Source organism: Rissa tridactyla, chromosome 3, assembly GCF_028500815.1.
Source record: "Rissa tridactyla isolate bRisTri1 chromosome 3, bRisTri1.patW.cur.20221130, whole genome shotgun sequence".
Classification (NCBI taxonomy): domain Eukaryota; kingdom Metazoa; phylum Chordata; class Aves; order Charadriiformes; family Laridae; genus Rissa; species Rissa tridactyla.
The window spans coordinates 9,019,715-9,037,567 of record NC_071468.1 but is presented as its reverse complement, the minus strand read 5'-3'; the positions used below and the strand labels follow the sequence as shown (position 1 = coordinate 9,037,567).

The following is a 17,853-nucleotide window of genomic DNA, read 5'->3' as shown; positions in this document are numbered from 1 at the left end:
GCATGTACCCCTCTGCAGCCCGGGATGTTGCTGGGCTGGGTGGGCTGGATGACTCTGCCTGGAGGAGGCCCAGGCAGGAACGGCGGAGCTGCTGGGCGTCAGAATTTATTTCCCCTGATGAAACGGTGTTATCTTCGATAGGGGCTGCCTGCACCCTCCCCTGCGCGCTCGAGTGCTGCCGTGAAAGGTTTCTCTCCGGGTCAGACCATTACAGCCTGCTAACAATCCAGACAGAGTTAGGAGAGAGGTGCAGGTTTTTCCTCTCTGTCTGGTTTTTTTTCTTTTCTTTCAAATTATCGCAAAGCTTCAGTGTACTTGAATATTGGCGGTTTAGCAGGGCATTGCTGTCCCATCGCAGTGCATCCATTAGACAGCTTCTGGAACCAGCTGTTGAAATTAGGTCACACTTAAACACCATTGAAAATAATCAAAGGTGTCACTGAAACTGAAGCTTTTGATTGATGCACAATTTGAGTGTTGTGGACTGACTGGGGAGCTATTGATTAGCGATTTCTTTTATCCTGTTTACTGACCAGTTTATTTAGAAGGACAACAACCGTTTAATTGCATGTCCTCTTAAAGCAATGTTGTCGCTGCTACATCTTTGTAAAGAGTTAGTTTGGGTAGGAGAAACAATTGAGAACTGGGTGGTCTTTTTCGCCGCAGTTTCTTATGACTGCAGTGATCGGTCTCTGGCCAAGTTTGTACACGAAAAGGTTTAATTCAGTCTGATTACGTGATCTGACAGATCATTAATAGATTTTTGTTATTATATTATCGTTAGAGGTTATATATTATCATTTTAGATTTTTATCATATTATCATTGTCTAGGTTAACTTTTAAATATATTTTACTATATTTAAATATATCCTAAATATAACTCACTATATATAACATGAATAAAGTGGAATTGTTTGCTTTATTAAGTGCTTTGGGCATTCTTTTAGTTTGCTTTATAGAATAACTCAGCCTAATCAGAGGGAAACTTGCACGTATTTTGAGTATTAAATATTTGTTTCTCACAAACACGGTGTGTTGTGTTGATGACACAGCAGTGTGCATACATGTATATGTATCTGGTTTTTTTTTTTTTCATGTAGTGTAGTGATGAATGTGTTTCTAAGAATTGTAAGCATTAAGTGAAGTCTTCAGTTGTTACGGTAGCAGACGTGGGTTTGCATTTTTAATCATTCAAGAGAAGATACCTGTGAAGTGTCCCAGCACTAACTGATGCTAGTTCCAGCAATTAAAATTCATTCTTCTTATAACTTGAATCCTATTTGACATATTAAAAAAAAAAAAAAAGTTGCCTTTGGTTAATTAGTACTAAGTTTGCAACTGATGGACATAAGGGCTCTATCAAAATCGGCAACAGTAACCAACGACTTGGAGATGGTGGAACACAGTTCTTTAAGTATACTTGCTCTTTTTTTGTTTTAACATTTTGTCTTACCCTCTAGATCTTAGACCCCAGGAGTCTTGGCGAGGTCCTACGCCCTTGTTTCAACAGACACCACAGAGGTAAGGCAAGAGGGATTGAAGTTTTGTAAAATGTGCCCAGGGGGGATGTACTTGCTTCTGCCGGGCTTCACAACTTTTTCCTCTTTGTTTTGAACTTCGTTGTTTGAATCATGCTGAACAGCAGGTTTTTTTAAGGTTTAATTAATGTCCATGATTTATTTATATTTTGTGAGTGCACTATGTGGTGTTCATCCCTTAAAAGGCTTGAGTACTTTGTATTAAAAAAAGAAGGCAAAAACACTTTCCATTAAAACTCAGACTTCAAAATTAACTTTACTGTTGGTGCTTTGGTACGTTCTTGGTTCTTTGGCCTTTATCTTATTGAAGCTTTTGAGATACTATGAAATTGAACACAGAGAGCTTAAAACTGCATTAGATTTTGGACAGGCTAAACAAATTTCTTTTTAGGAGGGCTGTGGAGCTTAATGAGGCATAACTAATGGTGTTCCACTTTTATCATTCCTGTGCCGCAACCGCAGCATTAGTACAGACTAGCCATTGATTCTTGCTACAAACCTCTTGAAGTCCTAATCAGCTTCTTTGGTACAAGTTTTTCAGGCCTGACAAGCCTATTGTAGGGCAGTGTCACTGTAGGTCAGTAGTTATTAGTTGCCACTGAAAACAGTTTCTTTAACTACTTAAGACTGAACTGAATTAAATGCAGAAGGGACTCAGGGAAGGATTATGGAATCTGCAGTCCAATAAGTGCCATCGAATAGAAGGAATGTGACATGGTTTGATAATAAGGGATGTTTTACATGCGTTCCTTCATTGATAGGTTGTATGTCCTTAAGTCAGATGGACTTTATAAACTCCAGCGTACCTGTGAAAGCTATGAATAATGATATTTATTTATATTTATGGAGGAATGAGAGCGTATGCGAGATCATTGAAGTTTCTGCTCTGAGGCGCAACTTTTTTTTTCGTGGTTTTATTTGTGAATGTTAACCATTGAAAATATCAGCTTTGGGAGAATTTATTGAGCTCTCCGCAATCACGCTTTCCATGGCAACCATTTTGATCCCTATTGAAATAAGTCTGGCTCCCTTGTCCTGTGCCACATCAGTGTGGAATATTCCATTATAAATGAATCTTGCATTACAAACTTTAATATCGCGTTGTCTGTGGGAGTTGCTATTCCCACACCTTAATTAAATCCAATTTATATAGTACCATTTTGTGAAATATTGCTACAGGCCTGTAGTTTGTCATTACTTTTACAATGCTATACTTCTGTCATTCTACCAGGCTGTTTATTTTTGCAAAGTGGAAGAGTTTCCCAATTCGCATATAAATAACTTCTTTCAGACAGAAATTCTGTTTGTTTCTCACTTGAAATACACTTCTTTTTTTTTTTTTTTTTTTTTTTTTTTTTTTTGTGATAAGGTTACTGTGCTTGGTTTGTGCTAATATTTTTTAGAAGTGACCGCACACTGCCCAGGTACTTCAGAGCATTTTTGCAGATAGACAGCGTTCCTGATCCGATCTGCTAACGTGTCCTGCTGCTTCTAGTGGTGTGGTCTTGACCTCACTATTCAGTTCCCCGACTTGAGGAAACTGGTTTATGAAAATCACTAATCACTAACTTGCCAATTTCCTTGCTGAGGATAAGTAATTTTTCCATGTTCTTGGAAGGTGTTCGATTTGGGGAAACAAATCGAACAGATGCTTAGGGCTGATGTTGAGTTAGTTGCCATACAGAGATAAGCATGGAGGCTTACGCCGAAGTTTAAACAGAAAAATAAAGGTAGATAGGCTTGGTGCAGGAAAAAATGGCTGGACCTGTTGAACTGAAACCCCCTTGAGAGGTTTTCAGTTTCCCAGGTAACTCTCTGGGAGCTGTCAGTTTGCCATACCGCTGCCCCCAAGGCTGTCCCTGCTTGCTGCTGCAGCTTCAGGTGCTCCAGGAGTAACGTGGTGCTACTGGGGAGAGTGGCAAGGAATTTCTGTTCTCCATCACCTCTGCTCCCGAGAAGAAAGTAATTGAGGGAGAGGCCAGCCCCTGCTCCAGCCTTTTCAGATGAAGTGGGTTGGCAGGAGGCTACGATATCCTTGATTTGCGACATCAAGCAAGGAGCCCAGTCCCTGCCAGGAAAGCTTGGAGCCTTTGTGCTGTTTTGGGGATATGATATTGTAGCGGGGACTAAACTAGCTCTTGCTGCACAGGCCTGGGTGGAAAAAAAAAACCCAGTAGTGTAAAGCTGCTTCTTTGTAATCCAGATGATCTTGTCTCCTGCATAAGATTTCTCACTTTTATATTTAGTGGTGCAGTTCAGTGTGCAGCAAGTAAAATAAAATTGGTGAGTTGCCATTGAACAGGTTGTCTTTTAGCACGTCCTGTTCGGGCCCTGCTCTGACCGCGCTGCATTACCGGGACATTGCAGAAGATTATTTCATCCTCTGCCTTTAGTGCTGGTGATCTGATACGTTTCAGAGGTTATACATATTTGCTACCTGGTTGCCTGGATGATGGAAATTTGTAGTCTGGTTAAGCAAATCCTTTTGCTTAACTTGCTTATAGAAGAGATTTCCAGAGAGGCCAAGTTTGGACCACAGAAATGTTTTGCTGTATAAAGTTTCCTGAAGGTGCATTTTTAGCTACCCTGTATGGACATGCTTTAGTTTAATCGTAAGTTGAGCTAACTCTGGACAGTGCATTTGAGTGACTGGCAATGTGAACTCATGTGATTTTCCAAGTGACACAATTCTTTTTTTGTTACCTGAGAGGCACAGCTTTGCTGCGTACAAATCTCCCCCCTCAGGTAATTTGAATCGCCAATTAATACATCCACGAGATGAACAGGAAGTCAAGTGCTGCGAGGACTCGTAATTTCCTGATTTCTGTTTACCAGATGAAAATCTAAAACTTTGGTTTTTAAAAATAGTACCTAGGTCTGTGAATTAAGAGTACTAAAAAGGTGTAAGCTGCATTTCTGGTTTTAAGACCAGAAAATGCATTGCAGCTCTTTCTTTTTTTTTTTTTTTTTTTTTGCTTTTCCTACTAGCTTTATCCTCTAGACTACGTAGTGGCCCTAAGTGAAAATCACCAGTTTCACTCAGATGGCCTCAAAGCAAAAATGCCCCAACATAATAGGGATGTTAGTGTTAACGTGTTTTATTTGTTAAATATTCCAACTCTTCTCTAAGCAGCACTTTATTAAAATAAAAAGTTTAAACTCTGTGCCAAATACATAGTAATGTCAAATGAAATCTGTGTCAAACTTCCCTGTTCCAGGCATGTAGCAAGTGTTGGCCTGTGATCATCAGTCGCTGAGGGTATTTATCACAAGCGTGTTGGCAAAGCTGTAGATACTGAATGACTGTTGATGAAAGTCCTAGAGCTGGGGCTACGTAGGTAATTCACTGTAGTTTTCCTTAAGGCTGAGTAGTGTATTCTTCCTGGGAAGTCTGCTGTTTTCTAGGAACGATGGGGGGAAAGAAAAAAATAGTACTCAAAATACTTAATCAAAAGGAATATCATACTTGGAATACTGATTTTGAGTGTTTAGTTCCGGAAAGTGTAATGTGCTATTAACTTTAAATAGAATATTGCTCCTCCTAATGAATGATTTGGATAACATTTTGCATTTCTAGACATACCTCTGAAGTAAAAATAAAACCACACGGTTTGGTATTACCATTTAGCTTTTGTGCGTGTTCATTTTTAGTACATGTATTACACATCGTATTTACCAGTTGCATATTTATCAAGTAAGACTCATACTTTTATAAACAGGAATCAAGTTATTTTTCTTTCTGGAGGTGGTAGGAGTTTCTTTTGCCTTTCTAAAATTCAGGCAGGTCTTAATCTGACCAGGTGGAGCAGCTGTCTTGCAGGCTTTAGTGTGAAACCAAAAGCAATTTGCATTCAAAATCAGAAAGCCTTCACGTCCAAAAAGCCTGTTTTCGTTCACTTTAATCTTACGTTTAACCTGTCTTGATTCCAACTTTGCCTCTGCTCTAGCTGGTGAAACGTGTGTTTAAAAGACCTTCCTCTCCCAGCATCGCTTCCTCAGTTGCTCAAAGCTCGGTTTGCCCGACATTGTACAGCTGGCTGCGAATCCTCCCTTGGTCATGAAAGTCATACCTCCTCCCTGAACTGCGCGGGCGTTTGAAAGAATATATCAGCCTTTGGGGGAGGGTTACTCCTCCAAGGCTGAAGAACGGTGTGTTACAGTTTAATCCAGCAAATCTAGGCAGAGGCTTTTTGAAGACGTACAGAGTTAACTTTCGGTTCAGCGGTGCAGCAGGTAAATACGAGATGCAGTGCTCATGCTCTCCGCTAGTCCTGCCTCTCAGCAGGCTGGCTGCACGCTGTTCAACTGACTCGCTCTTAAACAGGGGTCAGAAAAGATTAACTGTCTCGACTGCCCAGTGTTTTTCCTTTACAACAATATATTGTACTGCGGAACATCACTGATAGGAATTCTGTAAGGATTTGTACCCTTACCTGTGCTCAGCTTTAAAAACTATATCATGGCTATATCGTTTTTCTAAATATTTTTAATCAAACAATGATTTGATGTATTATACCTGTTGCTTTATAATTGTAATGTTAGAATAGGTACTTAAAGGCAATTAAAACATTTCTTGCTGTTAGTAATCTAGGATGGCAAACTACATTATAATGGATGTTGAATTTGCGTTCCCATATAAACTGTACACCAAATGTCAGTCAGTCCATGCCAATTAGTGCTTATGTTGCTAGGTCACCGTGGTCAATTGAAAACGGCATCAATAGAACTTGAAAAGGTTTCTTCCCGATCAGACCTTCTGACATATTGAGCAGAATAATGGATGGGAAAAAGCAGCCAAGGCCCCTACCCTAGATTCAGAATACTCGCAGTAAGAATTCATTTGCAACCTGCAATTAACTAGAAAGAATGGACTCCCAGAAAGAGTCTGGACATTTAGAAAAGAAAGCCCCATTCTCCTGTATCACACATGTTTACTCTTTGGATGGTGTGTTACATTTAGCTAACTTGGTGATATCTGGATTTTAAATCTACGTTCAAGATCAGTGCGGGTGAAGTGGCAAATTTGCCCCTAAAATAAAAGATGGGCACAATCCTTCCAAGGAATTTGAATAAATCTCTGGTTTGCAAAATTGAATTTGCTGCTTGTGATAGTACCTGGTTCTGTAGCTTTTCAGCTGTGGTGAAGCAATAAGCAAATGTGGCCTTTTGGTAGGAGAATCCTGGAAGATTATTTCCCCCCCCCCGGCATTTGTCTCTAACGACATGGCCATCTGCGGTACCATAGCTGGATGTGATAGTGTTTAACTCTGAGGGAAATCGAATCATTTATCATACAAGACTATAAAAATTTGAATTTTTGTGGTGTGAAGCACTCTCTGGGAGCTAAGTTCATGCTGCAATGTGTTTCTTCTTTACGCAGAAATGCTGGGGCTGCTCCTCTTCTTGCCTGGAACCGCATGCTGCAATCCCAAAATCAGTTCCAGCCCAATCAGTATCAGGGGCTGGGTGGACCAATGAATTACCCACAGAGACCTGAAGATCGGATGGACAGGGGAAGACAGGTATGAAAATGTTGCCCAATTTTGCACATTTTGTTCTCCTCCCGTGTAAGGCTTCCTTCATGCGTGGCCATCGAGAGTGAATGCAGCACCGGTAGGTGTTCCTGAGCTGGGTTTTAGCCCAGTAGCTGTGTCGCCAGTGAAAGCACTGACAGGTAAGCTTCCCAGCCTTGTCCAGCCCCTCCATGTGTACCCCTGGAAAATGGCCATGCCATGACAATGCCACCACTGCTTTTCATTAAAAGTAGATCAAACATCACACGCTTCTTGCAGCCTGAGAAAACATAATCTGAAAGCAAGTATTTCAACCTCTTCTGTAGAAGAGGAGTCTTCCTCTTCTATAAGGAAATCTGTCAGCTGCACGTTTTGAGAAAAGAAGAGTTTCTCCCCAGTCTGTTTCAAGTGTAGATTCTTATGACCTCATTAATTTTTCCCCTCGAATGTTTATTGGCTTTCTCTTAGCTGAAAAACTACTTAAATGCAAACATTAGATTCTAGTAGCCAGAGAAATAAACATGTCTCTGAAAGTACCCATGAAGATACCTTTGTGTGGTTAAATGAGAACAAGTGAACGTGATAGCAGAACCTCATCCAGAATTAAAGGTGACTTTGTCATCAGTTCATGAAAATGCCACAGAATGAAAATGCTTCTTGAAAGCAGCAGGTGATTTTGTTTATGTGATTTTTTTTTTGTGTGTGCGCGTGTGTGTTCCCAGTCAAAACTTAATCTGCATATATTCTTGTACTAGAAATTTGAGTATTTACAATGCTGTGTACTAGTTTAAAATAAATTTCAGCTATCCGTATGAAAGTTCTGTTGCTGTTTCGGTAAGTCAGAACTATTACCTAGCTGTGGGGAGGTTACTGACCAGTAATAGGGAAAGAGGAGGAAGAGCACTCAGCTGCTTAGTAACAGCACTATTTCCCAATCCTTTATATGGAAACTGAGGCACAAACTGTTTGAAATTTGCCTTCTGCTGGGACCTGGTTCAGCTACCTCTCATGAACATGCTCAAGACAAGTCACTTTTTAGTGTATACTCTTAGTTTTTCTTTTCTTCTTCCCCATCTGCCCATCTCCCCAAGGCGCCAACATTTGTGTTACACAGTATAGCACAAACACAGTCAAATGTGGTGTTTGACTTCTGTGGCTGTTTCTCCAAGCTATTGGCAGCATATAGTCATTTTCCTGTAGGTATAAATTTTGTCCTGCGGTGTTTATACTGGGTGGTATCCCAGTCTCCTTTGCTTATACAGCAGGGACTGCAAGTACAATCTATTGAATTGTAATGTCATACAGCACGTGCGAAAGTCGTCTTATAGCCTTTTTACCACTTCTCTGATTCTTGTTGCGCCTTGTTTTTCATTTCTGTGCTGGTTGGGAGACTCAGGTAGTGCTATCTATCACAACCACTTTTGCACCGTGACATCGTTATGGTGTGGGGGGTTTTGAGGCAACCAGTACAATAAAAACACATACTGTCAAACCAAGTTTGTAAGAGAAGAGCCCTTGGCCTTTGCTGGGGAAGCTTTTTGCAGAGTGCCGTGTGCTTCTCTGTCTGATTCAGCTTGTCAGGGCCGAAGCCCAGCAGAAACAGCCTGTGAGCTGCTAATACGGTTCTCAGCATTGTCTGCCGACCGCAGGATTACATGGTGCTGCTGAAAAGATCTATAGCCGGCGAGGAGTCTGCCCCAGCGCTCCCAACTCTTACACTCTTGTTCAGCTGAACCCTTGTTAGCAGCGGGGAGATTCCCTTCTCCGCCCCTCCCCAACTCCTACTCTGAACCATTTTTAGTGCAGAGGAGGCTTTTAAGACTGGAGTAAGAATTGCCTTTAGCTTATTCCGTTGTCGTATTGGTGTTGCAGCAAGAAACAGGGGTGGAAAAAGAGGCAAGTATGCCACCATACACTCTTGCTGCGGGTGTAGTGAGGAGGCATTGCCAGTATAAATCCTTCCAGGACTGGTTTTGGCTATAAGCAAAACTAGACAGCGTGGATTATGATCACATAAGGCTTAATTGGGGAAACAGTGGGGCTTGAATCCTGGCTATGCTGCCCCACTAGTCCCCAGTGGTTTCTTTTAAGTATATTTCAAATTTGGATGAGGTGTATTGATAGGATCACTTTTCAGAAATCGTTCATTTTGCCTTACGCAGGTTTACCTAAAACACTGGAAACAAAGGAATAAATGCATAATGGCACTAATCCATAACAGGGGCTGCTGGAATAATGTAGAAAAATCGGTGGAGGATTTTGATGTTGGTGGAGTCTGTGTGGTATTTAATTAGGGCTGGAAAATAGATCCTTGGAAAAAAGTCTGTCTGCTACGCCATACTCTGCTCTAGCTTTTATCCTGCGTACTTCATTCCCAACCTTAAATCTTCATGCTTAACGGCTACGTCTGGAATCGTAAAGGTGAACAAGAATTGTCTTCCAGAAATGGTTGCAGCGGGGGCTCAGGGAGGGCACCCCTCCCTTACTTCACGTTTGGAAAGCTGTCTCGTAACTGAGGGGTCTCAGAGCATCGTGGACATCTACAGCCTGGCAGTGACATAAAACCTCTGCCCTCGCAGCTCTCCAGCTGTTTGCCACCTGAATGATTAAATGGGAGGCATATTGCTCTTTGGTGATACCGTAGTCTCGCCCAAAACGTAACTCACTTGTCGCTAGCATAGGACACGTCTGCTGGATCACGAAAGGATATTTAAACTGGGCAGTGACAGCGGTTTTATTTGTATGCACATAAATGATGATTAAGGACAAATTTTTCAGCTCAAGTAAATTTGCGTCCTTAAAAAAATTTCCTCTGCGGAAGTCTCTTTCCAACTGTTTTTTTTTTTTATCTCCTTTTAAATTTTTGTTTCCTCTTTTTTTTCTTTTTTGGTGTATTTTTAAATGAACTTTCAGATGTCATTATTTCCTCGGGGCTGACAGCACCGGAGCAAAATTAAAAGCTACCTTAAAGGGTTTAGGGTGCAAAACCAATAATTGAAGCTAGCATTGCTGCCTGTAAATTTCAAAGCTTTAAAGCCTTGAAAAGGGATTCAAGTGGAAGTGGTGACACATAGCAGCATAAATAATTATCTTTGGTCCCTTTCACCTCTGAATTCTTTTTTTACAGCATACAGAACATGGTCTGAAGAGGTTAATAAACGTGCTGCTGCAAAGTGCTTACAAAATTAATGCATCTGCCATGGATATGGGTTGCTCTGCGGTAGTGGGTATTTGTTGGCGTCTTCCAGCTGTTCCAGAAACCTAAGGAATAGACTTGATCCTGTTGTGCAGATGTTTGACGTTTCTACTTCAGTCTGTAGTAATGTGCAACTGAATGTCCAGATAAATGTCTTGTGCAACTGTTACAAGACCTCTACATTGTAGTTCTGTGCAGGGATTCCTGCTATTTATGTAACTGGAAGGATTTTTCGAGGCATATAGTCAACTTGTTCCCTTTTTTAACTTATTTACAATCGAACCCTGAAAACAAACACAAAACCTTCCTGATAGTGGAAACAGCGTGTTCCGCACGGCTTTTTCAGAGCCCTTTAAAAACAGGGGGTAACAAATGGGTTTCTGTTCAGAAAGTCGTTTGGGGTTGCCTGAGCCGAGCAGGCTGAAGTGAGACTCCCCTGTCACAGGTTTGCTCCCTGTCGCTTCAGTTTCAGCCGTTATCTCTGAGCCCCCGCAGGATAGGATAAAGATGGGTTTCGCTTTTAAAGACATGAAAGGAAGCCCCTCTTACCCACCAAAAAACCCCACAAGCGAGAAACAAACAAAGCCCCATAGCTGTCGTTAGTGCATCGCGTTTCATTAACTTTCTGGTCTCTGCAATACATCAGATTTTGAAATAATTTGAAAGTATTATGAAATTCAGATTTTCCAACAGATTTTTCACTGGATAGTTGGCGTACAGAATGCCTCATCTAAATTTAAATACAAAAAGATACCTAATTTGCAATGATTTCCAAGGTGGGATTTAGGCATCTTTCACCTATTATTAAAATGAATGAGTGCTGAAAAATGCTGCTTCTGTAACAAATACAATTATTTTTTTTCCTTAAAAACCAATCTGTAAAAATGCATGCCTTGCTTTAGCGTAAGATTGCTCTCAACTAAAACAGAGATTGAGGGAAATTATTTTTATTTTTTTCTCCTCTAAAAAAGGTAAAGCTGACTAATCCCGCTAACAGCGTACAGGCATCGACGCATCTCAAATTGATACTGTAGTTAGTCCACAAAAACGACACTTACATCATTACTCTGTGCAAAGCGTAAGCGTACGTACTGCAAAGCCCACGTTTCTGTAGGAATTAAAAATTTGCATTTCAAATCTGCCCTTCAGGTGTGTGTCTGTGTGTGTGTATATGTGTGTACGTGGCTTTAACATTTTGGTACCTTTCTGCTTCCGGCATTGCCGAAAGCAAGGAACATGCAGAGGTGTTAAAGCTTGGAATTAACTTGTCTTCGGTGCTGTCTTTTGGTGAATTTATTTCTGATTTGGAAGTGTCGCTCCTCCCGCGGTACCGCTGGAAGCTGAGCCGGTGCGGTACGGCACCGCTCCCTCCCTTGGTGGAAGTTAAAGCTGGTGTTTTCAGGAGAGCATCTGTAAACGCCGTGAAGAGACGTCAGGCTCTGCCTGTGGTACCTTTTCTGTGCAAAGGATGTATTGTCTCATTTTTTTTTTTTGTATGGCGCCTGAAGCTCGGCTAACTTGTTTACCGTGATGTTAATCCAAAAAATAAATGCTTGCTTTTGTTTGTTTGCAGGCATATGGCCCCGGGAGGCCCTACCCGCTACCACCTCCCTCAGGAAGATACAGCTGGAATTAGCTCTTGACTTTTTTTTTTTTTTTTTTAAAGTATAGAAAATGTCTGGGATTTATGTTTTTGTTCTTTTATTATTTGGGGGGAGGGGGGGAAAAAAAGGAATCCTTCGGAAACATACCCGTAGTTTTTAAACGATTATATTTGTTTTAAATGTGCACATTTCTTACCAAACTGATTATTTTTTATTTTTTGTTTGGTGGGGAGCTATGTTGCTTGGAAATAGCGGTATTGCAAAATTTGAGTAAACTAGACTTGCTGATTTGCCTGTGAGACATTTGATGAGGTAGGAGTGCTGTTTTGTCTTTATTGCGTATACAAGCTGTGCTTAGCTGTGCCTGTCAATCTGAACTCCAAACATCCTTTACTCCACGCGTAAGAGCCTGAAAACAGACACAGAGTTTTAAAGAATGCATAGAAATCGGATTTTATTAACTCTGGGGGAAGACGCAGCAGGCAGCCTGCGGAGCACAGTGTTTAAAGACATGGCTGTCGGTATTCCTTGTCAGATGCTTCCTCGAATTTCTCACAAAGAGAGGAGATTTTTTTTTTTTTTTGGACTTTGAAGTAAAACATTTCAACTTTTACAACTTGTGCCTGCTTTTGACTTTGTTATTGTAACATAAACAAGCACGGAAGATGTATTTGTCTGTTTTGATATATAATTTAAAATAGCTGCAAAGTACAGAGTTTCCATTCATTTTTAGCACTCTTTCTAGGGATTTTTCCATGTGAGTGTACCAAATCAGTAAATATTTTTATTTGCTTTATAAAGTGGCTTTTGAAATTCTGAGCAGTATCGAGTGGTTTATTTCCAGCCCCCTCCAGAAGGCGTTTGTATCTCTGATCTGTACCTCTGTGCACACACTTATATTAATTTCTTGGAAAATAATTCCACGCAGCCTCTACAGTAGCATTTAAAATCTTCATTTAATCAAAAAAAAAAAAATAATCACAAGAGCATCCAGTTAAATGAGCAGCGTTAATGCTAATATGACATCTTTCCGACTTTTCCATTAAACACATGTATTGTACACATCAGAAAACTTCAAAGCTTTGCTGTTGCCCCTATGCAAGGTTGCAAAACACAGCGCTCCTGTGAGGAGTTTTTCAGCCCCTTCCTTCGAGGGCCCAGCTGTTAATCACCAGCGACGAGGAAAAAGACCGGACCAATGTAACCTTGGGAGGAAGAAATCATGAAACTGGATTCATTATTTTCAAGTGATTGAGGGTGGAGCGGAATCCTTCATTGTAATGCAAAGAGTTGCCATCCTGCCTGGAGCTGGGAGACGCCATCAGCCCTCGCCAATGGCCTTCTCCCTCAGCCGGGAAAATATTTGGGTCTCAAAAAAAGTAATTTTGCTTTTCGAGCAGAACAAAACCAGCAGCAAATGCAAATTTTCATGCAAATGCAGTGGTTGAGTGTGAGGCTGGAGCAAGGAGTGGGATGGCTCATCCTCACACCTCTGAAGGAGCCCCTGCTTCTGAAAGCGAACCTGGGGTGTGAGTGGGCTTTTGTCCCTTGCTCCCTGTGTTTGGGGGCGGGGGGTATGAAAATGGGGCTGGATAAACATTCTGGGGAGGGCCGGTCCCTGCAGATTTCCCCTTGCCCAGCTCTTCACCTCCAAAGTCTCAAAGCTGACGGCGTTCCCGAGTGGATCCTGCCCTCGGATTGGACCTTAGAGCAGCGCGCTTGGCCGGGGGCTCTGGTTCCTCGGCACCGTCAAGCAGGGATGGGGTGCGGGACCTGCCTGTGGAGCATCACCGCTCTGCTGGCTGCATCCCCCCGCCCAGGCGTGTGCCCCTGCTGCATCCCAGCGCTTTCCAGCACCTGGAGCTGCTGGGGTGTTTGGGGATAGCCCTTGGGGACAGGATCCCCGTGACAGTCCTAGAGCTGCTCTACTTGAAAATATCTATGTGTGTGTGTGTTTTCCAAGCCGGCGTGATGCCTTCTAGGGATGGAGGTGGGGGGTGTCTCACCCCACAGGGCTCAGACCCTTCTCCTTTCCCAAGGGCCATCCCGGGCACTCCAAACCACAACCTCCAAGCCATGTCCCGTGGAACCCCGGCCGTGGGAGGGGGGAAAACCGTGGGGATCCCCCCCAGGGAGCGGTCCCAGTGCGGCAGCCGCCGAGAGGGGAAGGGGGAGATCCCCGCCGTTCCTCTCCCGGCCCTTGGGAAGGGGCCGGGAACAGGGAGCCGGTCCCTGGGCTGACAAGCGACGGAAAGCCTTTTTTTTCCGCCCCGGAATCGCTCCTTCACGGCGCAGTCCCGGCGGTCCCCGAGGCTGGGGAGCCCCCGGAAGGGCTGGGGTTCAGCGGACCCCCCCCCCCCGAGGATGGAGGAGCCGGGAGGCGCGGAACGAAATCCTCTTCGCGGCGGGGAGCGAGGTGGAAAAAAGGGGGGTTTGGCGTTGTCCGGGGGCGGTCAAACTGCATCCGTACGTACACCGAGAACGAAGCAGCCAACTCTTGAGAACAACGTTTCCTTTTATTGTAAAAATAAAAAAAAAAAATTTGGAAAAAAAAAAAAAAGAAAGAAAAATTGCTGGAAACTTCCCAGGTGCGTTTCCCGGTGCGCTGGCTTTCCTCGGGGAAGAGGAGCGGGGACAAACCCCGCCGCCCCGATCCGTCCCACCGCTCTCCGTCGTTCCTCCTGCAGCCCGGCGGCCACGGTCGCTGCGGGGCCCGATCCCCCCTCTCTCCCGGCGGGAAAGCGGTGTCCGGCCCCGGGAACGGCCGGGGTGTCCGTGCTCTCTGCAGCCCGTCGGAAGCGCAGCGAAGCGCCGGGGTTTGCGGCGGTCGCACGGGACGCGCACCGTGTCCACGCGAGTCCATTCATTTAACTAAGCAATAATTAATAATAACGATAAAAGCGATTTTCCCCCTTAAATCTGGGCGCCGGCGGTCGAGAGCTCTTCTGCCGAAACACCCTCCGCCGCTGCCGGGCTTGGATTTGTTTTATTTTCTTCCTCCAGCCGCTCCCCGTCCTCCAAAAAGGCAGCGGCTGCCCGCCGCTCGCCCCGCTCGCCGCCTCCTCGACCTTGAGTTACAATTCAATTTACCTTCAATCAAATAATAATGAAATTGCACTTCAGGGGCACCCTTATAAAATTAATTCTGCTGAGATAAGTTGCACTTCAGAAGATTTATTGTTCGCGTTCAATGGGTCTGTAAGGTATACGCGCACCGGCGCGGGCTCCCGGGTACGTTCGGGTTTGGCTGCCGGTGCCCGGCCGCAGGAGAGCGGGGCCGGGCCGGGAGCGGAGCCCGGCGCCCCGCCGGCCGTATCCCCCCTTCCCCGGCTCGCCCCCCGCCGCCGGCCGGGCGGGCGCCCCGTCGGGGCAGCTCTGCCGGGCGGGCCCCCGGCGGAGGCGCACGGCCGACACGGAGCCGGCCCGGGACACGGAGCCACGAACACGCAACACCCGCACGCACCCCCAGGGACACACGCAAGCAGCCGCGCAGACAACACGCCCGCAGCTCTGCGCCCACCCGTGTGCCTGCGCCTACGCGTACTCGGTCGGCCGCCCCGCCGCGGCTCTGCCTTTGGGTCCAAGTTTCCAAAACCCCGGAAAAGTCTAAAAAAAAAAAAAAAAAAAAAAAAAAAAACAAACAAACGAAGCGAGGCCGGAGGGCCGGGGGGGAGGGGGCGCGGACGAGGCGGGGCGGCGGGGACTCACGGGCGGCCGTCGGGGCTCCCCGCAGGCCGGTGCCTCCGGGCCGGGCCGGGCCGGGCCGGGGCAGCCGTCGGGGCGGGGCGGGCTGAGGAGGGTGGGGGGATTACCACGTCCTGCCGTAGAGCAGGTTGGGGCTGACCATGCCGCCGTTGTAGTCGACGCCGGCCGAGTCCATGGGGGCCAGGGGGGCCACCTGGCCGTGCAGCGCCGGCGGGCTGGGCGAGAGCTCCTCCAGGTCGGCCGCCTGCCCCAGCGAGCCGGGGTGCGGGTGGGCGGCGGGGGCGGCAGCGGGCAGCGCCCCGGCGGGGGCGGCGGGGGGCGGCGGGGCGGGCTGCCCGGGGGCCGGGGTGCCGCTGCCCGGCGGCGGGCAGGGCTTGCCGTCCTTCACCAGCACGGGCACGGCGACGCGGCGGGGAGAGTGCTGCTGGCAGAGGCCGCCGCCGTCGGGGTGCAGCTGCTGGGCGGCCGCCTTGTCCTTGGCCTGGCGCTTCATTTTGTAGCGATGGTTCTGGAACCAGATCTTCACCTGGGTGGGGGTGAGGTGGATCAGGCTGGCCAGGTGCTCCCGCTCCGGCGCCGACAGGTACTTCTGCTGCTTGAAGCGCCGCTCCAGCTCGTAGACCTGCGCCTGGGAGAAGAGCACCCTCCTCTTTCTCCGCGGGGCCGCGTGGAGCGGCACGATGGCCTTGGCGCCCTCGGCGATGCCGCTCAGGCCGCCCATCCCGGCCACGTTCATCCCCGCCGACGGGCCCATGAACCTGGAGACTGAGCGGGACAGGCGGCTCAGCGCCGGCGGACGCCCCGTCGGGGGCAGCGGCACCCCAGGCCCGCGCCCCCTCCCTCCCTCCCTCCCTCCCGCCGCCCCGCACCCGCCGCCCCACGCCCGCACTTACTGCTGGAGTAGCGGGGGTCGCCGCCGGCCCCGTACCAGCCGCCGCCCGCCGCCGCGCCGCTCCGCATGCCCTCGGGGTAGGCGGGCAGCTCGCCCATGTTGCCCAGCCCGCCGTTGCAGTAGCCCCCGACGGCGCCGTGCGGGAACTGGGAGACGCCGTGGGACATGTGGTAGGCGGCCGCCCCGGCGGGGCCCGCCACGACGTGCTGCGGGACGGCGGCGGCGGCGGGCACCGGCGGCTGGCGGTAGGGCCCGAGGGGCGCGCTCAGCCCGCCCGCCCCGTCCATGCCGCCGAACTTCTTGTAGCTCTCCTCCATCGGGCTGAGGATGTCGGTGACCGAGAAGGGCGTCGTGTGCTTGGGGCTCAGCGACATGGCGCGGCGGGACGGGACTAGACGGGCCGGGCCGGGCGCTGCCGCCGGCACCGGCGAGCCGTGCGCGGGCGAGGCGCGGCGCGGCGGCCACTAGCCCCGGGCGCCGGTAGCTCGCCGTTTCTTTTAGCCCGGCGCCGGGTTTACGCCAGACGCGGGGGGGCGGAGCGAGCGCGGCCGGCGGGGGAGAGCGGCGGCGGGCGGCCCCGTCCCCTCCCCGCCTCCCGCCGCCCTCCCCGGCCCCCTCCTCCCGGCCATTGTCCTGCGCCCGCCGGACGGCTCTTAAGCCCGGTCGTCCTGGGGCAGCGCCGGAGCGGCTCCGAGCGGCCCCGGCCCGGGCCGATCCCCGCGGCCCTCGCCCGTAAGTACTTGCCCGCTCCCCCCCGCGGTGCGCTGCGCTGCGCGGCACGGGCCGGGGGGGGGCGCGGACGGCACCTCCGTGTGCGTCTGTCCCAAAATAAACCGCCCTCGGGGCAGCGCTACGGCTGCGGCGCGGACCTGAACCCGACGGCGCGGACCGACCTGAACCCGACGGCAGAAGCTGGGGAAACTTCTCGCCCGGCCCGGTTCCCCGGCGGGATGGCGGCCCCGAGCCGAGGCGAGGCAGTGTGGGCTGGCCCCGGCCCCTCGGGGCGGCGGGACGGAGCTCCGGGGCCGCCGCTGCCCCGAGCCGCTCACCGCCGGGGTGCGGGCCCGGGCGGGGACCCGCGCAGCGCCGGGTGCCGTTTCAGGGATGATGCTTCGTTTGCGGTTTGGTTTGGTGTGGTTTTTTGTTTGGTCGGTTGTGGGGTTTTTTTTTTTGGTCGTTTGGTCGTTTGGTCGTTGGTTTTGCGACAACGAAATATTCCCTCCGGCCTCCCCGTGCCCCAGGCTGGGAGCCGGGGCGGACGCGGGACGCGCTCACCCCGCCCCGGGCAGTGGCTGCGGACGCTCCTGCGGCGGGACCCGGCGCCCGTCGGGGGGCAGCGGCCGGGGCTGCCTCCTGCCCGTCCCCCGCCGCTCTCGGCGGGCAGGAGGGAGCTGAGGGGAAGCT

At 48.3% G+C, this 17,853-nt stretch overlaps 2 protein-coding genes across 3 annotated transcripts in view; one reads left to right on the top strand and one right to left on the bottom strand.

Annotated features, from left to right (window-relative positions):
• Nucleotides 1-12,671, top strand: part of XRN2 (5'-3' exoribonuclease 2) — a 50,684-nt gene extending 38,013 nt beyond the window's left edge. The window contains exons 28-30 of the mRNA XM_054195116.1: nt 1,462-1,522; nt 6,920-7,061; nt 11,822-12,671. Coding sequence (XP_054051091.1) covers nt 1,462-1,522; nt 6,920-7,061; nt 11,822-11,884 — 266 coding nt within the window. The 3' untranslated portion in view covers nt 11,885-12,671. The remainder of the gene's footprint in view (nt 1-1,461; nt 1,523-6,919; nt 7,062-11,821) is intronic.
• Nucleotides 12,672-15,660: 2,989 nt separating this feature from the next.
• Nucleotides 15,661-16,826, bottom strand: NKX2-4 (NK2 homeobox 4). 2 transcript variants are annotated; one of them, XM_054196248.1, is made up of 3 exons: nt 16,451-16,823; nt 15,862-16,322; nt 15,661-15,801 (listed from the first exon to the last, which is right to left on the bottom strand). In XM_054196248.1, exons 1-3 carry the CDS (start codon nt 16,821-16,823, stop codon nt 15,661-15,663), a joined length of 975 nt encoding a protein of 324 aa, XP_054052223.1. The 2 variants fall into 2 exon arrangements, with proteins under 2 accessions (XP_054052223.1, XP_054052224.1); XM_054196249.1 differs by having other exon boundaries at nt 15,661-16,322; nt 16,451-16,826.
• Between the last annotated feature and the right edge of the window lie 1,027 nt (nt 16,827-17,853).